This window comes from Neovison vison, chromosome X (genome assembly GCF_020171115.1).
Source record: "Neovison vison isolate M4711 chromosome X, ASM_NN_V1, whole genome shotgun sequence".
Taxonomy (NCBI): Eukaryota; Metazoa; Chordata; class Mammalia; order Carnivora; family Mustelidae; genus Neogale; species Neogale vison.
In genome coordinates this window covers 16036953-16062063 of record NC_058105.1, presented here as the reverse complement: position 1 = coordinate 16062063, position 25111 = coordinate 16036953, and the positions used below count along the sequence as shown (strand labels likewise).

Genomic DNA, 25111 nt, shown 5'->3' with positions numbered 1-25111 from the left:
GTCTCTGGCAGCGGCTATGTCCGTCCAACATTGTAGCTTCTGGGGGAGTGGGGACTTCCTCCTGTGAATCTGTGGTGACAGAATGCATCGGTGATTAGGTGAGCTTAGAAAACCATGAGAGGAAGAAATTACAAAGGGGCCAGAGGACACTCGAGGTTGATGGATGTAGTCACTTGGGCACGGGGATGGTTTCAAAGGGATATGCGTGTGACAAAACTGATGAAATTATACATGTTAAACATTCCGCATATATGGGATGTCAGTTATACATGAATAACGGTGTCTGATAAATGAAATGAACTTTGTCTTTTATCTCAGGCTGTACACATATTATTATTTTTCAGAGCGGGAAATTTCTCTGCCTGTGTGCAGAAGCTTTGGGAAGCCCCAACCTCCCACTCTCTTGACAGACCTTTGCATGGTGGGTCAAAAGTGCCCAGCCACCACTCATGCTGGATGGAGGAAGATCAAAAATTGTTCTAAAATGAGTAACAGAGGGGTTCCTGGGTGGCTCAGTGGGTTAAGCCGCAGCCTTCGGCTTGGGTCGTGGTCTCAGGGTCCTGGGATCGAGTCCTATATTCGGGCTCTCTGCTCAGCAGGGAGCCTGCTTCCCTCTCCCTTTCTCTCTGCCTGCCTCTCTGCCTACTTGAGATCTCTGTCAAATAAATAAATAAAACCTTTAAGAAAAAAAAAAAGGAGTAACAGATAGGGGTGCCTCAGTGGCTCAGTCAGTTAAGCATCCAGCTCTTGGTTTCGGCTCAGGTTGTGATGTCTTAGGTGGTGGGATCAAGCCCTTTGTCTGGCTCCGCACTCAGATTCTTTCCCTCTGCCCTTCCCTTCACTTACACACCCATGTGGGCACACGCTCTCTCTCTCAATCTGTCTCCCTCAAATACATAAATAAATATTTAATCAAATAATAAAATGGGTAGCAGAGCAAAGTGAAACACTGAGACTAAAAAACTTTGAAAATCAAGCATACAAGAAGATTGTGGTAACTTTGGGACCAGCACAGATTTCTTACACAGCACCAAACACCATGAACCCCAAAGAAAGCACTGATCCATGAAGCTTTATCAAAATTAAAAACTTCTGGACTTTGAAACTGTCGAGGGCAAGATGGAGTCACTCCTGTCAAGCAGGGGCCTGTGACAAGCAATGATGGAGCAGCTAAGACCAGATATCGCGAGACCAGCATCAGCAGGTGACACACTCAGCTGAAGGCTCTGCCCAATCCATCTCGGAACAGACCTGAGATCCTTGGCTGCTGGAACACCAGAAACAGTGAACCCCGAGAGCTGACCCGAACTGGACCCAGCCTTATCTCAACTGCACACACACAGACTGACTTCCCTTTTGTTTCCTTAGCTTCCTCCCCTCCCCGCTACCATTCTATCTCACTTGTCTTGAGACTTGTCTTGTGCTTTGCTTTTTGTGCCGTGTAAGAAGCCAAGTCAAACACTTGGTGAAATGTCATGGAGTTTGGGATCCTGAACCCGTTTTTTAATTATGTTAGCTTTGCTCGAGGACGCAATAAAGTGGACATTGTGGAAAGACACCAGCCACATGTGCTTGTCATATTGTGCTCATGACAGAAATACACAGCAAAAATTAAAAGGCAAGCTACAGCCTGGGACAAAATATTTGCAAAACATCTATCCCAGAAAGGCTTGGTATCTAAAGTAGGTAAAGGCCTCTTACAACCCCGTAATAGACAGCCTAACCTTTAAAAGGGGGTAAAAGATTTGGATGACCACTTTAGGAGAAAATAGATACTGAATAGCAAACAAGCCTATGAAAAGATACTTGGCATCATTAGTCATAAGGGAAATGCAAAAGAAAACCACAGTGAGATATCAGACGCACCCCTTAGGATGGCTAAAATTAAAAAGACTCACACTAAAAAAAAAAAAAAAAGACACTAGTGAGCATTGCTATTCAATGTAAGTCAGTGAGTCCCCCCCACATTCAAGGTGGTGAAGCCAAATCTGTGATGACAGAAAACAGACCAGGGATGTCCTAGGTGTGGGTGTGGGGGGAAGGAGGGACTGGGAGGGGCACCAGGGCACTTTCTGTTGTGATGGAATGTTCCCTATCTTGATTGTAGTGAGGACTACACAGATGTATCACTTAAACAGAACTCCTCAAAATAATAGAGTTGCATTTCATTGTATGTTGATGGCTCCTCAAACATAGAAAAACTCTGCAACCTGGAAGTAAGGCTGCCCGGGGAACTTGGGATTTGAGGAAGGACACGACAATGAGTTTCTTGGGTTGCCCCTCGCCCGCCATATATGCCTAATGCGCTGCTGGAGAAGCCAGCAGCCCCGAACTGCCAGCGAAAAAAGCTTCAAGAAAAGCTTGTTCCCTGGCTCAAGGCTGGGAAAAGGGTGACCTAGCAGAATAGGACAACTTGTGTGTGTGTGTTTAAGATTTTATTTAATTATTTGAGAGAGAGAGAGAAAGAGCACAAAAATGAGAGGGGTAGGGGGGACTCAGACTGTCCACTGAACAGAGAGCATGACACTCTGGGCTCAAACTCAGGACCTTGGGATCAGAACCTGAGCTGAAGGCAGCTCAGCCATCCAGGCACCCAGCCACCCGACTGAGCCACCCAGGCACGCCAACGGGACACCTTTTGGACAATACCCACCTTCCTCCTCTCAGTTTCAGCAGGGTGGGTGGGGAGCCGCCCTTCAATCCCCCCTCCATGACCCCCTCCTGACAACAGGCAGAACTAGACTTCTGCTTTTCCACTTGCCATCAACCACCAATTCCATATTCAGCACATATATCCTTCAAGAATGAGGCAAATCAAGGACATTCTCAGATGAAGGAAACCCAAGAGAATTGGTTGCCAGAAGACCTACCCTTAAAGAATGGCTCCAGGGAATCCCCTAAAATCAGAAAAGAAATGATAAGGCAAGCAGGATGGCACTCCAGGCAGCAAATAGAATAGAATCACCATCACCTCATGAGTTTTTAAGGGCCTGTTTTGTTGTTGTTGTTGTTGTTGCTATTGTTTTATTGAGAGAGAGTGAGAGGGCACGAGAGGGGAGAAGGCCAGAGGGAGAAGCAGACTCCCCGCTGAGCGGGGATCCTGACGAGGGACTCAATCCTGAGAATCCAGGGTTATTACCTGACCTGAAGGTAGTCGCCCAACCAACTGAGCCACCCAGGCACCCAAGATCCTGTTTTTATGGTTAAAGCAAAAGCTATAACATCATCTGATGTGGACTCAGTATACATAGAGGAAAATAGCCAACCTATTTCTATTTAAAGGGGAGGAGGATAAAGGGACCTCAACTGAAGTAAATTCTGTGTCACTCCACAGCTTTAAGGGCTGATACCAGTAAACTGTGATAGGTACACAGATATATTACATTGAAAAACTATAAAATAAATACTAAAACTATAAAATAAAGAAAACAAAATGATACACATCTATACAGAGAGATATACTAAAAAAACACTATAAATAAATAAAAATGGGATTCCTAAAACATGTTCAAGTATCTTATAAGAAGATAAGAAAAACTGGGTGGCTCAATGGGTTAAGGCCTCTGCCTTCGGCTCAGGTCGTGATCTTAGGGTCCTGGGATCGAGCCCCTCATCGGGCTCTCTGCTCGGTGGGGAGCTTGCTTCCTCCTCTCTCTCTGCCTGCCTCTCTGCCTACTTGTGATCTCTCTCTGTCAAATAAATAAATAAAATATTTAAAAAAAGATAAGAAAAATGAAAGAGGAATGAGAAACAAAATGAACAAATGGAAAACAGTAAAATGACAGAGTTAAGCTCTAACATAGCAATAATTACTTTAAATATAAGTGGTGTAAGAATGACAATCAAAAGAAATTAACAGGGGCACTTGGGTGGCTCAGTGCATTAAGCTTCTGCCTTCAGCTCAGGTCATGATCCCAGGGTCCTGGGATCAAGCCCCATGTCGGACTCCCTGCTCCCCCAGAGTCTGCTTCTCCCTCTCCCCTTGCTCTTACCCCCTTCTTGTGCTCTCTTTCTCTCAAATTAATAAAATCTTAAAAAAAAAGAAATTAACAGAGTAGCTTTTTTTTTTACAAACATCATCCAACTCTATGCTGTCTACAAGAGTGTCACTACAAATTTTACATTAAAGATTTATTCACCTTTAAGCATAATTTTATGCTTCTTATACAAAAAATATGCTTCCAAATAAATTACAAAATAGAATTGCTTAATTTTGTAATGAACATAAACATGAGTGAACTTGGAAGCAAAAGAGCCTGGAATTGTGAAGGATTGTTCAGGCCACTGAAGTTTAATGGCCCCATCAGAAAGCTTAATTTAACAATATCCCTGACCAATGATTAATTTACAGATGGTTCTAGGACACTCAGGATGATGGGAGCCTCATTACTTCTTAGGGCTGTCCATTTCTTATGTTGGCCAAGAACAGTTTCTGCTGATTGGTCTAAATTCTAAAACATGGAATAGTAAAGCAGTAATTTTTTAAAAAGATTTTATTTATTTATTTGACAGAGAGAGACACAGTGAGAGAGGGAACACAGGCAGGGCAGGTGGGAGAGAGAGAAGTAGGCTTCCTGCCAAGCAGGGAGCCTGATGTGGGGCTCGATCCCAGGACCCCAGGATCATGACCTGAGCTGAAGGCAGACACTTAATGACTGAGCCACCCAGGCACCCAATAGTAAAGCAGTAGCTTAATCCCTTTTGAGCATAGTAGACCTTCAAGTGTTTTTTAAAAAGATTTCATTTTTAAGTAATCTATACCCAGCATGGGGCTCCAACTTAACACCCCAAAACCCCCCACCCTCCCCCAATCAAAGTCATGTGCTCTACCGACCAGACCAGCCAGGTGCCCTGACCTTCAGGTACATACATACATACATATGTATGTATGTATGTATGTATTTTAAAATATTTTATTTATTTATTTGAGAGAGAGAGAGAGAGAGACAGAGATAGCAACAGAGAGCACAAGTGGGGACGAGAGGGAGAAGCAGGTTGTCCATGACATTTCTGATTTTTAAAAAATATTTTATTTATTTTGTTTGAGAGAGAGAGAGAGAGCACAGGAGGGGGAGAAGCAGAGGGAGAAGCTGGATGAGGGGCTCTATACCAGGACCCTGGGATCATGACCTGAGCCAAAGGCAGATGCTTATGGCAGACAATTAACCGACTGAGTGACCCAGACTCTCGGACCATCAAGTATTTGAAAGAGCTGTCACATCTCCTTTATGTCTATGTTCTCTAAATTATGAACATTTCTTTCAGTCATTCATCACAAGACATGGAACTAGTTCTTTTATCATCCACAGTGGCTTCCTCTGGAGACATGGCAGAGTAGTGCTCGTCTTAAAATCAGAAAATAAACCTAAAAATCTTTAGGAGAATTGAAAATATCCAGAGTTCGATTCCTGATCACAATGGGCTCAAACTAGAAATTAATAGCAGAAAATTAACCAGAAAATATCCAAACATTGGAAAATAAACAACACACTTCTAATGAATTCAACAAAATTTCTACATAGTAACCATGAGGCATGTGGAAACTGAAATTTAAAAAGTATCATTTATAATTGCTTCAAAGAGAAGGAATGCTTAGGAATACATTTATTAAACTTGTATAGGATCAAATGCAGAAAACTACAAATTTTGGTGAAAGGAATCAAAGATCTACATAAATAAATAAAGAGACACACTGTGTTCATGGATTGGAAGACTTCAAACAGAAATAATGTCAATTCTCCCTGTAAGTGGTCTATAAGTTCAACACTATTTATAGCATAGGTTAGGTTTTCTAAACACATAAACACACATGAATCAATTGGACCTCATCAAAATTTAAAAATCTAGCTCTGTGAATCAAGAATGAAAAGACAACCTACAGACTGGAAGGAAAATATTTGCAAACTACGTGTCTGACAAAGGACTCATATGTAGAATATATAATGAACTCACAAAACTTAATAATAAAAAACAAATGGCTCCATTAGAAAATGACAAAAGACATCTCACTAAAGAGGAAATACAGATAGAAAATAAGCACATAAAGAGATTTTTGCCATCATTAGCCATCAGGGAAATACAAATTAAAACCACAATGAAAGATCACTCCATCAGAACGGCAAAAATGAAAACAAAAACAATAAACAAACAGTGATAATACCCAGTGCTGACAAAGTTGTAGAGAAACTGGATATATTCATAAATTGCTGATGGCAAAATAAAATGTTACAGCCACTCTGGAAAAATAGTTCGGCAGAGTTGGAAAACCAAACATGTCCTTAACTATACAACCCAACAATTGAATTTTGGAGGATTTATCCAGATAAAAAATTTTGTTTCCATGAAAACCTATAAACAAATACTCATGGTAATTTTATCCGTATTGGCAAAAACTGGAAACAACCCTGATGGCCTTCATGGGTGAATGACACACAAACTATGAAGTAACCATACCAAAGAACACTACTTGGCAATAAAAAGAAATGAACTATAGGGGCGCCTGCATGGTTCAGTCGGTTGGGCACCAGACTCTTGGTTTTGGCTCAGATCATGATCTCAAGGGTCATGAGATGGAACCCCCAGCCGGCTCTGCACTCAGCCGAGAGTCTGCCTGAGATTCTCTCCTTCTGCCCTCCCTCTGTGCATGTGCACACTCTCTCTCTCCCTCTCAAATAAATAAATAAATCCTTAAGCTATAGCTTTTTGTTAAAAAAAAAAAAGAAATGAACTATATGCTATATCTATACCCATGGTAGAATTGCATAGAGCTACACACACACACACACAAACACACACACACTCAAACAAGTAAACCAGGGGAAACAAGACAGACAGAAACAAAACAGATAGACGTGTTAAATCCTGATTTTGATACTGTGCCACTTTTGAAAGATGTTATGACTGTGTGAAAGTAGGAAAAAGTACGTGGGATCTCTCTGTACTTTTTCTCACAACCGCATGTAAATCTATGATTATCTCAAAATAAAACTAAAAATTCAATTGCAGTTCTATATACTAACAATGAACATGTGGAAACCGAAATTAAACACATAGTACTACTTACAGTCACTCCAAACAAAGTGAAATAGATACGACTCTATCAAAATATGTACACGTGGCTTAGTGAGTACTGATGGAATATTTTTGTATCTTGATTGTAGTGGTGATTACAGAAATCCCGACATGGGATGAAATGGATGGAGACACACACACACACATTGATGCGGTTTCGGAAAATGGTGAAGGCTGAATGAGGCCTATAGTCTACCTAACAGTAATGTACCAATGCCAGTTTCCTGGTTTTGATATTATACTGCATCTATAGAAAATGTAACCATTGAGGAAGCTGGGCGCAAGGTTCTTTTGTACTATTTTTGCAACTTCCTGTGAGTCCATAATTATTTCAAAATAAAATGTTAAAAATAAATGAGGTGAGGCCAAGGAAGGGTTTCAGAAATGATTAGAAGGCACAAGTGATGAAAATGAATGAGGCTGGATCCAGTCTGGAACAAAGGGTTTCTGTGTGGCTTAAACCTGTCTTACTGTAGCCCCTTCTTTTTCAAATGATTAATTTTTTTCATGGCATTACACAAATATAGATATACAAATGGATATACATACATATATACAGAGAGTAAAAAGTGCATCTTCCTTTCTATTGCCTTAATCAGAGGTAAACAATGTTGAGTAATTTGATACATCTGCCCTGGCATTTTATATGCATTCACACCCATGCATGGTTATGTTGTGGATAAAGTCATGATGCCACACAATAACATAATGTTTATGACATTCTCTTTTGGGGGGTGCCTGGGTGGTTCAGTCCGTTAAGCATGGGACTCTTGATATTGGCTCAGATCATGATGTCAGGTTTCAGGGACCCAGGCCCGCATGGGTCTCTCCGCTGAGCGGGGAGTCCGCTTCTCCCTCTCCCTCTGCTCCTCCCCTGCTCAGTGCTCTCTCTTTCTCTCTAAAATAAATAAATGGGGGCGCCTGGGTGGCTCAGTGGGTTAAGCCTATGCCTATGGCTCAGGTCAGGATCCCAGAGTCCTGGGATCGAGCCCCGCATCGGGCTCTCTGCTCAGCAGGGAGCCTGCTTCTCCTCGTCTCTCTCTGCCTACTTGTGATCTCTGTCTGTCAAATAAATAAACAAAATCTTTAAAAAAATAAATAAAATAAATAAATGAACCTTAAAAAAAAGAAATTATCTTTTTTTCCCATGACCATGTAGGCATGACCACTGTTCAGCCAGTGTATATAACTCGTTGTGTTCCTGTTACAGAGATGCCACACATGTTCAAGTGTGATGATGATAGGCATTTTGAGAGAGCCTGAATACTCAGGCCAGCCCTCCTTGTTGAAAACAGGGATGAGGTCATGATGAATCTACTTTTTGCAGACAGCTTTTAAAAAGTCATGACTATAATGAAGCTTGATCATTTCAATAGTCTTGAAAAGTGGTCGATTTGGGGTTGGATTTGGTTTAGAATAAAGATAAGATGAAACCACGAAAGGGCTTTTAAGCCCACCAGCAAGGAAAACAGCCCCGAACAAGGGCAAATGAAAACAGGAAAAGACCTTGTGCCGTGTCCAGGGCAAACATACACTTAAGAGGAGTACTTAGAAATCACTGTGGGGTGAAAGGTAAAGACAATGAGGGTAACGAGTCAATTCACCAAAAAAGAAATACACATGACTAGCAAATACACGAAAAAGAAAAAAACGCGCCCATGCTTTGGTGAAACTCTTCAGTGCCGCTGAATTAGCAGAGATACGCGAATTAAAGAAAGGTACAGTGCCGCTGAATTAGCAGAGATACGCGAATTAAAGAAAGGTACAATGGGTTGCCTGGCCGGGTTTTGTGCGAAGACAGTGGGGAAGGGGGATACAGTAAACATGCGGGGCCTTCCCAGTAGGCCATCTGCACCTTAAGAGCATGATGGTCCAAACACTCTGTTCCCCCCCCAACCCCCCCCCCCGCTCCTCTCAAGGACACGCCCCAAAAGCGATCCCAGGGACACCACCTTCCAACCCCTTCCTGCCCTCGGGCTCTGCCCTTGGGCGCCCAGGAGGAGGTGGGGCTCGCTGGCGGGGTGGTCCCGTGGGCGGTCCCGGGCCGGTTGCAGCCGCTCCGCGGGGCCCGGGAGGGGGCGTGGCCACACGAGGGGCGGGGTTACGCTGGCGGCGGCGGCCCCGGCAGCCGGCGAGGGGCGGGGCTCGCCCTAGGCTGCTCCGGAGGGGCGGCGGCGGAGGCGTGGAGGCGGCCGCGGAGGCTGCATCCCCGACCCAGCCAGGGAAGGAGTGACGGGGGCGGGGCGGGAGGGCACCGGCGGCCGGCGGGGCCTCTCAGGCCTCGCGTCCACCTGCCCGGCCGCACGCTCTCCCCTGGGTCGGCGGGGCCTGCGCCGGCCCGGACCCATGGCGGCGTCGGCGGCTCTGTCGGCGGCGGCGGCGGCGGCGGCCCTGTCGGGCCTGGCGGTGCGGCTGTCGCGCTCGGCGGCGGCCCGCGGCTCGTACGGCGCCTTCTGCAAGGGGCTCACGCGCACCCTGATCACCTTCTTCGACCTGGCCTGGCGGCTGCGCATGAACTTCCCCTACTTCTACGTGGTGGCCTCGGTGATGCTCAACGTCCGCCTGCAGGTGCGGATCGAGTGAGCGGGCGCCGCCGCAGCCCCCGCCGGAGGGTCCCGCGCACCGGGCCGCGCGGGGCAGGGGCGCCGGCATGGAGGACGGCCGGCGGGACGCGGCGGGGGCAGGAGGCGGGGCGGCCCGGGGCCCCGGGCCCTAGACCTCCGCGGGGGGGCGCCGGCCACCCGGCCGCCCAGTCACCCGGCCGGGCCCCGGCCACGACCGGCAGCCCGTCCGCGGCGTGGCCGGTGACCTATTGCACAGAAACTCTGCAGACGGGCCCTTACTGTCGGGCTCGAGGGGAAAAAAACAAACAAACCAAAAAACGATTTGAGGGCGGCCGACCTGTTGCCTCACGTTGGCCAGAGCCGGGGAAGCCGCAAGGAAAAATTCTGCAGCAGGGACTTGACTGGCCCCGATTTACAAGGTAGGAGGCCAGAGGCTGGACCCGCGGGCTGGCGGCGGCGCTTGCCATGACGTCTTGGTGGCAGGGGGCACTGTGGACGGGACCCCAGGAAGCCAGCCCCTGAGCTGCCCAGGCGGGAGGCCACAGGCGCCCCATACTCTCTGGTCCTCATTCCCGGACGGGTGGGGCGGCGGCGGCGAGGGCATCTCGGAGCGTCAGCCCATCCCGCCCTGCTCTCCCCAGAGGCCCTGGTGCTGCCACCTGAACCCCAGGGAATGGAAGGGAATGGGCTGGGGGAGGTGCCGGGGAAGGCTCCAGAAGGAAAAGATGCTGCCACCTTTCACCCCCTTGGGGAGCCAGAGAGGGAGGGGGGTTGTGTTCTTGGCCAAAGCCCTGGTGGGTGCCTCTTCTAAACCCTCAGGCCTCTGGGGTCTGGGCAGCTGCCTCTAGCCCTGTGTTGGGGGCCTGCTCCTTCTGTGCCTGGGGCTCCCCTCCCGTCCTGGGGGCATCCACTGGTGCTGGGCACTTGGCCATTTGGAGACCCAGAGGAGTGGGAAGGCCGCTCTACCCTATCCCTGCCGCCACCCGCTCACCGGCCCCTAGGTCTGCCCCTAGGTCTGCCCTCCCGGAGCCAACGAAGGCCTCATCCAGCAGTCCCTGTGCGCCCAGAGGAGCCAGGGAAATGGGGGTCTCCTTGAGCCCAGGGCAGCGCACAGGCTAGGGAGCGGACAGCAGGTGGAGCAGCGGCTTGCGAGGAGGCAGCCCTTGGGGAAAGGCGCCCCACACTCCGTGGGACCACTGTGGAGTCTCCATCTCTCTGTCTTTCAGGAGCCAGTGTTCGTAGGTGGTGACCCACCCCTTCCGTGGCCTTGTCGAGAGACTGCAATCCCTGCCCAGAGGCGGCCCCTGGGCCCAGTGCTGCCTGGGGAGCTGCTGGGCAAACGGCCTAGCCCGGCAGGAGAGAAAGGACCTTCCAGGCACAGGCACCGGCTGCTGGGGTAGCCGGTGGTCCCGTTCTGGCATGGGGAAGGACGTGACCCTGTCACCTCAGCGCTGCCTCTCCTAGCGACACTTTGAGGGCGTTCTGCGCTCCCCACCTGATGACTGGAAGAGCTGGCTCTGGGACTGGGAGAGATGTGTCCTTGTCCTACAGATCCAAAGCAGGGGCTGAATCTGCGCCCCGCCTTTGAGAAAATCTGGCTCTGTGGGGGAGGGGAGTTCAAGGCCCCCCTGGGGGACCTAGGGGGAGAGAACGAGGTCCAGGGTAGGGAATGTGGGGAACTGGCTCTTCTTGGGGCGGTGTGGGAGGCCACAGGGAAGACCGTCAGAGCTGAGATGGACACCGGGGAGAGCCCTAGAATGCCTTGCAGAGCGGAGGGCTCTACCCACAGAGCCTGGCCTCCCCTGCCACCCCACCCCAGGCTGGACCAAGAGCTCCTCGGCAGCTGGGTGGCACGGGCCTCTCGGTTTGGGTGGCGGGGTGGGGGTGGGGTGGTGGCGGGGCCCCTGGGCACAGGCTGGAAACAGGAGGGTGAAGGGATAAACCTGAGATGGGTCCCCAGGCTCGTCACCCCCCAGTCTGGGATCGGGCCAGAGAACGTCCTCTGGATGGGCTTGGATTGGCCCTGAGGTCCCAGATGTGTGGCTCCGTGGCCCACCAGGATGGCCAGCCATGGCCTCAAGAGGGCCAGGAAAGACCCCGGTCCCCCAGCCACTCTGTCCCCAGTTGCTCTCGGCCCCCAGGCTCCAAATTCCTGGGACTGAAAACCCAAGCAGTCTGTCCAGCCCCAGGGACAGAGTGGGCCTGTGTCACCCTCCTGCCCTCCTTAGTCACCCTCTAGAGGACGGGTCCTGAGTGAAAAGCTCTGCCTCACCCCGGGGACCGAGGCCCGATGAGGCCACCATGTGTGCCCTGCAGCTTCCCACAGACAGGGTGTGATGGCTCTCACCTCGTGCCAAGGGTTCAGCGGTCCCGGGTCCTGGTGGCACCTCCTGTACCCCAATCCTCTCCACCCAGGATCACGTCTGGGAGCCTGCTGGCCTGCCGACTCCATCCACAGATGTTGGGATAGCGTGCGAGAGCCCCGCGGAGCCTCCCTAGGGCCGATCCACAGATATGCCCCTTGCAAGGCCCCATCTCACCCTCAGGGTGATCCGCTCCCGGCTGGAGCTGCCTGGGGCCTGGGACTCCTCTTCCTCACAGAGAGAGGGGGAAGCCTCAGGGCCCTGCCCCAGACCCCCTGCCCGCGGGGCACCCCAGCCCATGCCAGCCTGCCCTGGGGGTCCGGGAAGTCTCAGCACGGCCCCCGAGCGACTGGGCAGGGGCTGTACTTCTTTGGCCTGTGGTCCTGCCCCTGCTCTTCGGACAGGATTGGCCTTGAGTAGGGTTTGGCCTTGAGTAGTTATCGAGCTGCCCTCCCCCGCCCCCACCCGCACTGGGCCCTGGCTGCCTGACAGGCTCTCCATGCACTTTATTTATTTGCAGTCTGTGTTCCAGACAGCAGAGCTTCTGCAAAATCCGAGACACGGGCTGAAGAAGATGACTGTCCCTTTCCTGTGTGTGATTCACTGTCCTGGTCAGCACGGGCTGCTCAGAGAAACGCTCGCGTTCCTGCTGTTGTCAAATCTTGTCCCTCTAAGTTAAAAAGAAACACCCCTCCCTGAGTTCAATAAAATCCAGTCAAATTGGAGGCCTCCTCTCCTGGTGTGGGGTCCCCTGGGGGACTGGGAGCAGGGGAGGGCGAGCCAGGGAGGGCTGCAGGGTGGAGGCCTGCCCAGAGACGCTGGGGGACCGCCTGCACGGCCAGGGGCCCCGGAGGAGAAGGCCGCGGCACGGGCCTGGCCAGATGGTGGCGATTTGTCTTGTTCTCAACCTTTATTTGAATAACCGGAGACCTAGGTGTTCTCTCTGTTTCAGAGCCCAGCCTCAGAAAGTGCTTACTACAGTGGAAGCTTGAGGGTGGGCTCGGGGTGATGGGGTGAAGGAAGCTCCTTGCGCATCATTTTGGGTCACCCAGCGTCCGTCTGCCATAGCAGGTGGAGAGGTGCCTCTGGCCTCCCTGCCGGCGAGGTGGGTGCCCAGTTTTGGAAAAGATAAAACCTTGGGGACCAGAAGCCTGCTGCCCTTCCCCCCTGCTGAGACCCGAACTGTGCCTTCAGAGCCCCAGCCTAGTGAGTCCCCAGAGAAGCCTGGCCATGGGGAGGGTGCCCAGGGGCTGAGCTAGAAGAAGGGAAGCCCCCCGACCCGTCCCCATGGGGAGGGCTCCTGAGGGTGCAGGGTCATGGTCCCCGGAGGTTCACAGCCTGGGGTAAGGGCCTTGGGGGTGCTCTGCCCGCTGGGAACTACCGGGGCCAAAGCACCCTGACAAGGCAGAGCCTTGGGACACCTGCCACCACAGGAGGGACGGAGCCCGGTCCCTGCCAGCACCCTGAGCTTCCCTCTGCTTAGTCCAGACGGTTCTGTTCAGTCCCTGTTGGTCCCAAACCCAGCCCAGCGGTCACGCAGCCTGGCGCCACCAAGAGAGGAGGGTCAGACCGGAGCTCGGGGTCCCAGGCACGTTGCGGAGGAAGGCAGGCAGCTTCCGCTCTGGCTCAGGGTGGCCTTCTGAGCCCAGCTCTTCCTCGGTCTGCTGCGTGGCCACGTGTACTCTCCTGTCGTCAGTAGGGAGACCTCAGGGTGGCCGTGGGCCTTCAGGGAGCCGGTGGCTGCTCAACATCTGTTCAGGCCTCACGCGGAGCAGCCTCGTGTGTATGAGGAGAGAAAAGCAAGTGGAGGGAACTGGCAGGTGTGGAGAGCCTGCCCAGTCCCCGGGGCCCTGCTGGGGGTTTTCTTCCCTGATTCTCCCCCATCATCCCCACGGCCACGTCTGGAGGAGGTCATGGCGAGGCTGTGGTCCCGGGATGACCCAGGAGCATGACCCGAGCAACTGGAGGCTCCTCACTTCCTGCCCTGTCCTTGGAGCGGAACTTCCACCCCTTGCCCCCCATGAGGAGCGGTTCCCACCCAGGTCGGAGCCCTGAGAGAGTGTGGTGTGGCTGAGCCCACCTGGGCAGCACGTGGGACTGACCCCAGTGACGGCCTCGTGCAGACCCCTGACCCCGGCAGGTGGGTGCGTGGACACGTCTTCACGCGAACGCCGACAAGACAGGCTCATGGGTCAGTTTCCTGGCGCAGTGCACCTGCCTCCTGGCCGTCTGCAGCGCTTGGCCTCCTTGTTCTCTTGTGTCCTCCTCCCCAGTGCTCCCTGCTGTGGCTGCGGCACTTGCGGCTGGGACAGGTCGTCTCCCTGGTGCACAGGCTTTCCCACAATCCACACCCCCTCTTTGTCCTGTTCCATGTGTGGCTTTTTGGTTTGCTTGGCTACAAATGGGAAATGCCTTTGCTTCCACCATTCCTCCAAGGTTCCGTGGACCCCTGTTACTGGAGAAACTTGAGTTCAGAGTTTAGAAGATCTTATTCCCATGTCTGTCACCAACCATGAGAGGACAGGGTCTGTGTGGTTCCCATGCGGAGCACAGGGGTAATCCCACCATCCCCTCTGTCTCCACCTGTCCGTGTTTGCAGCTGGCATCCCCCATGGGGAGCACTCCCGAGGTATCTTCGGTCTCTGGGCTGCTTCCCACCATTGTGCTGAGGACCCTCTGTGGGCAGCCTTTGTGGGAGACTCCTGTTCGCTCCTCTCTGGGGTCCCAGCTTCCATGGGCCACCTTCACACCCTTTCTGGGCAGATTTGCAGCCCCCATCCCATCTCCCTTCCGTGCGCTGCCCCTGCCACTCCACCTCGGAGGAAGGGGAGAGAAGAGGGCTAAGCAGCAGTGCTCCACAGCCCAGTCCCCTAGACTCGGCCTCCTCTGTGGCCCTCACACTCTGGGGCAGAGGAGTTGCCGGCAGATTCAGGCACCAGGAAGGCTGTTGCTGGGGAGATGACGCCAACCACAGAGCGGACTCTTTTCTGCTCGGGAGCCTGCCGTGTGCTCATCCTGAGGAAGATGGTGGAGGCCCACAGCAGGCAATGGCTGCTGGGCCTCGGGGTCTGGGTGACTCCACCGGGTGCCCCCTCACCCCTGGGCATGTGTCCCCTGCTCCCGGCTGTAACAGGGACATGATGACACTGCCACCTCCCTGCGGGGTTTTCTGCGGGCCGTGTGGCAATAATGCTTGGACGGCCCTGAGTCCGGTGCTTGGCAGAGACACGGGCTCGACTCATCGGATCCATGCGTCAGGGTAGGACTGCGGTCTACCCCAGCAAAACTTCTCGGTGTTCGTGGGTGCCCCTGACATCGTGATGCCTGCCCTGGTGTCCCCTGAGTCAGCCCCCTTCAGTTCCCAACTCTGGGTCAGGATTTCAGGATACAAAACGCAGCCCCTTCCACGTGGCCCCAAGCCTGCTTCCAGCAACTGACCTAGGACTTGACCACTTGGCGTCAAAGACACGTGTGTTTGGGAAACAAAGTCAAATGCACCCTCTAATCAGGGAGACCGAGCATATGGGGACTCAGGAAGGAGTCTGCTGGAAATGCTGGGGACATGCAGGGGAGGGGAAGCCCTCCTCCCACAGGCTTCTCTGCCAGCATTGTCAGCACTGGGGTGGGACAGAGAATCAGAGGCTTAGAGGAATGCAGACCTAGCTGTCGGGGACTGGGGCACACGCCTTCCCCATAACCACGAGATGGAACCACCCTTGTACCCTGGACCGGGTTAGGAGAGCCTCTCTGGAGAAGATCCTTGAGTGGGGGGCAGAAGGGCGGAGATAGTCCCTGGCAGGGCACCGAGCTGCCTTAGGCTGTCGCCCTCTGAGGGTCCACCTTCCCGTGGAGGAAGGCCACAGCCCTGGTCCCAAGGCTGAGCAAGGTCCCAAGGTCACCAGCACCCGCGTGGCCCGCCACACGAAACAAAGCAGAAGGCCTGCGTCTCTCACAGTCTCAGCCTTGTGGATGTTCTGTGGTCACAGCAGCCTGTCAGGGCCCGTGCCTCCTGCTTCTGTGCCTCAGCCTCTGTACCCACAAGGATCACTGCTGCCGTCGCAGGGCCCCAAGCTCCAGACCTCTAAGCCTGCCTCCTGTAGCGCCCGCCCCTGCCACCATCCAGGCAGTGCGGAGGCAGCAGACCGGCTCTCGTGGCCACTGAGAGGCGGAGGGCAAGGAGGGTCTGTCTCCTCCGCTCCTGGCTGAGACAGCCAATATGCTGGCCGTAGAGAAATGGGCTGGGGCCGGTGCCCCTGTGTGCGCTTGAGGGGGCCAGGGGGCTCCTCAGTGGGGGCCTTGGGAAGATGAGAGCCTGTCCTGGAAGGCTTTCGAGCAGGGCTGCGGCCCTAGAACATGCTGGTGGCTCTTCACCCCCAACCATGCGATTCTCTTTTCTCTGCCGCTGGGACCACACGCTGTGTGAATGGCAAGTGGAGAGACCAGGCAAGGCTGGGTCCAAACACCCTGGAGATACGTACCGGGACCAAGTGGGATTTCTCCCGGAATGCAACGTTGGTTTCATCTTAAAGTCAATTCACGGTTTACTCCATGTTAATATAAGAAGGGGGAAAACCTGACCCTTACAGTAGGTGCCGGAAGATTTGACAAAATCCAACACCCGTCCACGATCATCATTTTCAGCAAAATTGGTATATAGAAAGGCATTTTCTCAGCCTAGTAAGGAGGGTCTACCCAATCTTACCATGCGCATAGCACTTAATGGTGAAAGAATGAAGATTTTCTCTGCCCTCGGGAACAATGCAGGCTGTACCCTTTTGCCATTTCTATTCCACATTATAGGGGAGATCCTAGCCAGTGCACTAAGCTCCTCATCCCACCCCCCACCACCACCACCACCAAATAAAAGCATTCTGATTGGAAAGGAAAAGTCATAGCAGGGCTTCTTAAAGAGATGACCGAGTTGATTCCAACGCTTGCACATAAATGCAGAGGGCTGAGGAGAGCCAAACAATTTGGAAAGTGAAGCGAGTTTCGGGATTTTCAGTACCTGGTTTCAAGACTCACAGCCTTCATCCAGGCCTTGTGCTACTTCGGGAAGATAGAGATCAGTGGACAGAACCGAGAGCTCAGAATATGTTCAGAACTGCGCGGAGGACGGGCTTTTGACAGAAGTACCCAGGCAGTCCAATAGAGAGACGATCCTATTTTCAAGAAAGTCCTGGCATCCCTGGAAAAACACGCCCGTAAAAATGCAACTTGACCCTAAGCTCACATCACAGAGAGCACTTACCTCAAAGCCGTGCCGTGCGTGTCAGAGAGGAAACCACCACTTATGCCCCTGCAGGGTCTGCGGTGCTCAGCTGAACTGCGGGGCGGCTTCTCCCCGACGTCAAATTTCAGAAAAAATCAGGCCGGATCATCCCGGGCATCACAGTGAACCGGCTAAAGCAGATGCCCCGCAGGCTCCCCTTGAGACCCACATCCCCGACCTCCTTTAGTCGCCCCAAGACCTCCTTCCCTTCCCCTTATCAAAACCTGCTCTGCGGGGCTGGGCCCCCGCCCGCCGACCCGCCCCCGCCGACCCGCCCCGTCCAGGCTTTCTGCTGTAGTTCAAGGCAGTCGCCAGCAGGTGGCGGCGCTCTCGTAGCACAGGCCAGACCCGGCCCGGAGCAAAGAGCCGGCCATCCCGCTTGGGCAGCTTTCGCTTCCTGTAAATGGGTAAGACACGAGGCTGACATTTGTAGGTTTTCGAGTTACCCGAGACGCAAGATCTCGAGCGAAGAAGACCCAGGAAGGACGATGTGCTTCCGATGACATGCATGCTACCACGGTGATTTTCCGACCCAGCGTGGGGAGCGGGGGCCCCGGTGGCCCAGGGTCTGTTCAGAACACCATTAACACCGGGAGACGGCCAGTCCCGTCTTGGAGGCGCCTTGTGGTTCCAGCCGGCTTGGGAGGGGAGAGCAGCCGGGCTGGAACCCCGGCTCTTCGGGCTATGAGGCGGGTGCCCGGCCCCTCGTTCGTACTCTCCGCCCTTCACGTTCTTCCTGGGCACACGGATTGGTAATTCCGAGGTCCTGTGAGCAATCAGGGAAGTCAGGCAGGTCAGGGAGTCAGCCCTGGGCACGGAGCCCGGCGCGTGGGAGCGGTCTTGGGAAGGAGGACTGGTCTTGGGGAAGGAGGACTGGTCTTTATTGGCTAGGAGCCTTCTTCGTAGCCGGTCATACAGGCTGCTCCTTCTCCGGGAAGACAAAAGGAAGCCCCGTGTCCGTGTCAAGGCCACGGACTCTGTCGCTGGGTCCAGCAGCGGGACCGCTTCCCAGTGGCCGTGGGAAGAGCCCGGGGGCTCCCTGAGCCCCAGCTTCGTGGCCGGCGAGAGGAGCACAGGCCACATCCTCCAGGCAGTCTGTCTCGGGGTCCGGATGCCGCTATGCTGCGGGGGTGCTGGGCGCAGGGGACGGGCCGCGGAGGTCACAGCCGCTGGGGCGCCCTGCACACCGGGAGCACCGTCCCTAGCGCTCTGGTTCCGGAGACGACTCCTTTCCTTGGCCGTGTCCACACCTCGTCTGTCCCCTCTCCTCGGCCAGCCCTGGGCTGTGGGGTGGAGGACTGGGGGCGGGGGGACAGAAGGGATGGAAAAGGAGAGAAGGAGAACCTGAAGCAGAGGGCATTCCATCTGTCCACACGTGTCCCTCTTTGGGAAAGACAGCCGCCTGTGACTCTGATGGCTGTCCTGCAGCTCCCGTCTGCAGGGAGGGCCCGGAAGCTCCCAGGTCGCCTCTGGGCCCGGCCTTGCTGGAAACGTCCCCCGTCCTAGCGTGCCTGACCGCTTGGCCCCCAGCAGACAGCAGCAAGACTCTTGGTGCTGTCCGTCTGTCTGTCTCTCTCAGCAGTGCCTCTGGGAGCTCTGAAGCACAAGAGCCTGGCCACATTCCTGGCCCGACTCTGTTCCTTCCTTTGATTTCAACTTTTCCCCTTCCAGGGAGAACCAGGCCTTGCCATGCCTCGAAGTTCTTGTCCCTGCTTCCTGAGAGCTCTCCACGCACGTCCCACTTATTCCCCACTTTCGTGTCCAGCCCAGCCCGGAGGCACTCCAGCCAGCCTTGTTTGTTGTGGGAAGAATTTGGAATCCCAACGTTTCAAAAACCAAAGATAATCTTTAAGTTTCTTTGCTGCTGATCCTCATTTGATTTGGTTTAGTTTGATCATCATCGCTAATAATATTTATTGGACGCTGAAGAGGAACAAGGCCTTGGCGTAGGTACCTTCTAGTACTGGATTCCATAGTGTTCTTTTTTTTTTAAAAAAAAAAAAAAGACTTTATTTATTTATTTGACTGACAGACAAGTAGGCAAAGAGGCAGGCAGAGCCAGAGAGAGGAGGAAGCAGGCTCCCCACTGAGCAGAGAGCCCAATGCAGGGCTTGATCCCAGGACCCTGGGATCATGACCTGAGTCAAAAACAGATGCTTAACCGACTGAGCCACCCCAGTCCTTTTGTTTTTAATCTTGAAAGCTTTTTCTCCCCCTCAATCTTTTTTTTATTTTTTTAAAAGATTTTATTTATTTATTTGACAGAGAGATCACAAGAAGGCAGAGAGGCAGGCAGAGAGAGAGGAGAAAGCAGGCTCCCCGCGGAGCAGAGAGCCCGATGTGGGGCTCGATCCCGGGACCCTGGGATCATGACCTGAGCCTAAGGCAGAGGCTTTAACCCATGGAGCCACCCAGGCGCACCACCTCAATCTTTCTTTAAAAAAGATTTATTTATTTTAGAAAGAGAGACAGAGAGTGAGTAAGAACACGTGAGTCGGGGGGGTGCAGAGAGAATCTCAAGCAGACTCCCTGCTGAGAGCAGTGCCAGACTTGGGGCTCCATCTCAGTACCCTGAGATCATGACGTGAGCTGAAATGAAGAGTGCGAGGCTTAACCAACTGAGCCACCCAGGTGTCCCTCCCCTCAATCTTTCAATCTGGCTTTAAGCAAAGCAATAGAGTAAATGAGGTTAAAATTACGCCAGAAAGATGGTCAGAAGACACAGAGGGGAGGAAATGGGGCGGGCAAGAAAAGGCATTTTACAGGTATCACCTAAAGCATTTCCTGAGTCCAAGTTGCCCTTGTGTCTTGCTGGGGGACAGCGACAGCGTCTAAACTGGAAGCCTTTTTGCTTCTATGCTTGCCCCTCTGTCCTACATACAGTAGCAAGGCTGAGTTGTTTTTGGTTTTTTTTTGTTGTTGTTGTTGTTGTTTCTTTTTTTAGGGCTGAATATTTTAAAGACTTTATTTATTTATTTGATGGACAGAGATCACAAGTTGGCAGAGAGGCAGGCAGAGAGAGAGGAGGAAGCAAGTTCCCTGCTGAGCAGAGAGCCCAATGCGGGACTCCATCCCAGGATGCTGGGATCATGACCTGAGCTGAAGGCAGAGGCTTTAACCCACTGAGCCACCCAGGCATCCCAGGGCTGAGTATTTTAAAATGGAAGCTTATAGTGAGCCCTAGGTATTATGTAAGACTGAAGAATCATCGACCTCTACCTCTGAAACCAATGATACATTATATGTTAATTAATTGAATTTAAAGGAAAAAAACCCAAAACCAAACCAAAACAAAAAACCAGAAAGCATGTTTCTTCTGCTGCTTTAAGCCCTAGGATTCGGCACTTAGGCCACGCAGTAGGTCCCTTCCTTCTGCTGTTCTCTTGTGTTCTGCCAGTGATTCTCCCAGATGTGCCTTGAGAGGAGCTGTCCTTTTTGGAGGGAGAGGCTCACTCTGATCATTTCACGGGACCTCCTTGTCATTTGGACCTCTACCTAATGTGACATCTCCAAGAGGTGTTGCTGACCACTCTGTGCCCCGCCTGCTTCTTGGTTGTCTCTCAACTAGAGAATGTTTACCCCAGGAGGGCAGTGTCCTTGTCTGTCCTGCCCCCCATTTATTCCCAACACTTAGAACAGTGCCTGGCATGTAACAGGCAATTGATATATATTGGCTTAATGATGATCAAGATAGTCCCACTGGGTTTTCTTTCCCTTCTCCTTAAGCATACGGTGATTCTTCATCTGGCTTTGCGCTGCTTCCTGGTGTCTTTAAGCTCGTAAGTTGAAAAGGGAACCAGATATGAATTCCTGTACTTGAGGAGCTGTGATTAAGTGCTTCGGCAGTTCTAAACTTCAGCTTGGTTCAAGTCTACTTACCTCCAGGCTGTGAGTTTGGATAATAAATGGGAAAGCTCTTCTGAACTGTGGGGCCCTATCCTAGACCACAAGAGTGGACTGATGAGGAAATGGAAGTCCAGAAAAACGAGGTGGTAGTAAGTGAGCAGAGATTTGTCTAAGGTACCCAAGCTATAAAGCACAAATCCTAAACAATGTGTAAATGGATTGATTTTAGACAGATAAAATACCATCTCAAGGGATGCTTGGGTGGCTCAGTTTGTGAAGCCTCTGCCTTTGGCTCAGGTCATGATCCCAGGGTTCTGGGATCGAGCCCCGCATCGGGCCTCCTGCTCAGCGGGGAGCCGTCTTCCCCATCGCCCTCAGCACTGCTGCCCCCAACTCGTGCTCCCTCTACCACATTCTCCCTATCTAAAATAAATTAATAGAAGTCTTTAAAAGAAAGTTAAAAAATCAACACCAATTAGACATTTTCAGAAGAGGGAAGAGATATTGAACAGCAATAGGAGACTTCATTTTAACGGCATTTTTTTCCTTTTCAAAAATTTTCTCATCTATTTCTCAAATTGTTTGGCCTCGAGGATTTTACGTGAGCTCATAGCACCCTTGTCGACATGGTTTTCGGACCACAATACACGCACTGCCTTTCAACATACAATAGCATTGCTTAGAATCTTTTGTCTTCTGCTTCTTTTAAAACCTGGGATAGAATTTTCTGAAATTCTACTCATATAATTATCCCAATTATATTAAAGCTCAATAGTAACTACAGAATCATGTTATAATGTAGTGGAAATGTCTTGTCTCTTCGAGGCATTCGGGGCTTTTTGTAGAGACAGCACAGTGTTCCAGCACTATAAGCTCTGGACTTCGGTGCCCTAGGTTGGAAATCCAACTCTCACTTACTAATAGTGACGCTGACCAATTACTCAACTACTTGGGACTCATTTAAATTAGCTCCCCGTTTAATGGCGTGCCTGGCTGGCTCAGTTGGTGGAGCTGGGACTCCTGTTCTTGGGGTTGTGAGTTTGAGTCCCATGATGAGGGGTAGATTGTACTTAAAACTTAAAAAAAAAACTTTAAGAAAAAGAAACAAATGAGTTCCCCATTTAAATTATGGAGCTAATAAAAATCTATCTTACAAAGTTGTTGGGGAGAGTCAGTGAAAATCACGTATGTATAAAACCTTGTGCATAGTAAATATTCAGAATTTTGCTGATTCTTAGAATCTTAGATCAAGGGGCGCCTGGGTGGCTCAGTGGATTAAGCATCTGCTTTCAGCTCAGGTCAGGATCCCAGGTCCTGGGATCGAGCCGGCATAGGGCTCCCTGCTCAGAGGGAAGTCTGCTTCTCCCTCTGCCTGCTGTTCCCCCTGCTTGTGCTCTCTCTCTGTCAAATAAATAAAATCTTTAAAAAAAGAATCTTAAATCAATAAAATATTGAATATTTTCTCAGATACATCTTACATTTATCATTCAGTAGTTCAAACATATAACTTATTAGAAACAGAAAAAACTAAAGGCACAACCAGTTTTCAATGCACGCAGTGAAAGTTTACTTAAAAATTTTGAAGAACATTGTCCCACATATGTGAAAAATCCATTTTACCATGAAATTTGAATTATATGAGGTTGGACATCTGGAAAAAAGACTATCCCCAGCTTTCACTCATTTTAATTTAATTTAATTTGATTATTTGACAGGGAGTGTGCACAAGTACAAGGTAGGGCCAAGGGAGCAGGAGAAGCAGGCTCCCAGTGGAGCAAGGAGCCGGACTAGGGGCTCCATCCCAGGACCCCAGGATCATGACCCTAGCCAATGGCAGTTGCTTAACCGACTGAGCCACCCAAGTGCCCTAGCCACTCATTGGTTTAACTTGTCATTATATTCTATTTGAGTCAGAATAATCTTTATTTCAAAATACATCATTTTCATTATATAAAAATATAAAAATCCAGCAAAACCAGAAATATTACTATATTTTCCTGGGCTTTCACATTTGTTGATTTTTTTTATTTGCAATCTCTCTCTCTTTTTTTTTTTTTTTTTTTGAAGAGAGAGCGAGTGCACACATGCACAAACAGGGTGATGGGAGGAGGGGCAGAGGGAGAAGGAAAGGGGGAATCTCTCAAGCAGACTCCCAATCTAGCACAGAGCCCAATGTGGGGCTCGATCTCATGACTCTGAGATCATGACCTGAGTTGAAAGCAAGAGTCAGATGCTCAACCGAGGCACCCCTGCGATCTTTTTCAATACAACTTACAACCTCTGTTTCAATACAATTTACACCCCTGTTTCCAGTCTTATTATACCAGTGCTAAGTGCAGAAAGATCTGCAATAAATACATTTTTTAAAAAGGCAAAGTTGTGAAACTCGATCTCATTCAACAGGTTCTGTGAGAGTGGAGGTAAGCATCTAGGAGAGAAAAGGAAGCAGGGCACGGCAGTTGGAAGTTTCTATCTGGAGTTCTTTCAGTGATCTTTGTCCATTGATTCATGTCTACAGATGCATGTGAACTCAATGTTATTGAAATCTCCCTTTTTATCAATAGTCCCTGTACAGCTCATGTACTTCCTTGTTTGGAAACTGATCTCCCATTGTCGTCAACAACTCTCTTAGATAATGTTCCTGAGTCATGCCTGTTGCTTCTTCACGAAAGCAAGCAAAAGCATTTCTGATGACGTCTTCTGGATCTGTGCCATTCAACTTCTCACCAAACATCATGAGGAGCAAGATGAAATTTACAGGCCCCCTAGGGCGTCCTTCATCGTGGCATTGAGGTGTGCGTCAGTTGGATTCTGCCCTAGAGAAGTGAGCATAGCATGCAAATTATCCTTGTTGATGAAACCATCTCTGTTCTGATCAGTCATGCTGAAGACCTTGAATTCCTAAATCTGTGGCTGGTCAAACATGGCAAACACATGGGATGTTGCCTTCTTGGTCTTTGCCTTTATGCTCCACGTGCTGGCTCTTTCATTCTGGAGATGTGTCCTTTAGAAACTACAGTTCATGTTGTCTAAAGTCAGTCTCGTTACAGCGTAAATGAGGATCCAGTCAGCCATCATCATAGAAATTGTTTCATTCAACGGAGCTGGCCACCAGATGCCGGACTGGGGCTGCCCTGTGCCTGGGTTTTTAGAGTTCCTGTCAGCTGGGTGTGGAATGAGGTTGACAAAATGGTGGTACGTGCTGAGGCTGGGTAGTGGGTACACCCGAGATTGTTAGACTTCTCTTTTAAATTTAGTGTGTGTTTGAAAATTCCCATAATTGGGGTGCCTGGGTGGCTTGGTCGATAGAGAATCTGCCTTTGGCTCAGGTCTTCATCCTGGGGTCTTGGGATTAAGCCCTGCGTCAGGCTTCATGCTCAGTGGGGAGTCTGCTTCTCCCTCTCCCTCTGGCCCACCTCCTTATGCTCTCTGTCTGTCAAATGAATAAATAAAATGTTAAAAAAGAGAAATTTTCCAAAATAAAAGTTGGCTAAAGTATCTCCTACCCCAGAAGGGCTGTAATCCAATGGTTTTCAAGCTCTTTTAAAAAATAAACAAAAGGAACCCCTCTTTTTTCAAACAAGGTGGAAAAAACTTAATATATAAAACTTAATATGTAGGTGGAAACTTAATATGTGACATACATCCAAGGGATGCCGCTCAGGCTGAAGCTTGGGGGGCTGGCCATGGGAGTTTGGCCTCTGGCCTTTCACCCACACCAGTCCGTGAGCCACCCGCACTGGGCAGTCCCCTAGGCTTGCTCACTACTCAAGTATGGTCTGGGGACCGGTAGCAACAGCAGCGCCTGGGGGCTGGTGACTCTGAGGCCCCATTAGTGAGCTTCCTGGTTTTACAACTGAACTAAAGCAGGCTCACGGGCACAGGTGCAGAGCCAGACAACGGGAGCAGATGGGAGAGCCAAGGTGGGGGGAGAGGTTGCCTGACCTTGAGTCCAGGCGTGTCTGCACCCTGAGGCAGGTTTCTCCCGGGGTCCC

The 25111-nt window shown here is 51.0% G+C and overlaps 1 protein-coding gene, 1 long non-coding RNA gene and 1 pseudogene across 2 annotated transcripts; 2 read left to right on the top strand and 1 right to left on the bottom strand.

The window, feature by feature from the left end:
• Nucleotides 1–9361: 9361 nt before the first annotated feature.
• LOC122897369 (small integral membrane protein 10-like protein 2A) lies at nucleotides 9362–9706 on the top strand. Its single transcript, XM_044235578.1, has one exon. It carries the CDS (start codon nucleotides 9418–9420, stop codon nucleotides 9652–9654), a length of 237 nt encoding a protein of 78 aa, XP_044091513.1. The 5' UTR covers nucleotides 9362–9417; the 3' UTR covers nucleotides 9655–9706.
• Nucleotides 9707–9709: 3 nt separating this feature from the next.
• Nucleotides 9710–12723, top strand: LOC122897370. The gene is made up of 2 exons (XR_006382518.1): nucleotides 9710–10054; nucleotides 10862–12723. It is a non-coding gene; the product is annotated as an uncharacterized LOC122897370 (long non-coding RNA).
• A 10877-nt stretch (nucleotides 12724–23600) lies between these two features.
• Nucleotides 23601–24191, bottom strand: LOC122896491 (annotated as a pseudogene).
• Between the last annotated feature and the right edge of the window lie 920 nt (nucleotides 24192–25111).

What these genes read in the sequence shown, in the direction of transcription:
- LOC122897369 (XM_044235578.1), top strand. Translation starts at nt 9,418, where the DNA reads ATGGCGGCGTCGGCGGCTCTGTCGGCGGCGGCGGCGGCGGCGGCCCTG.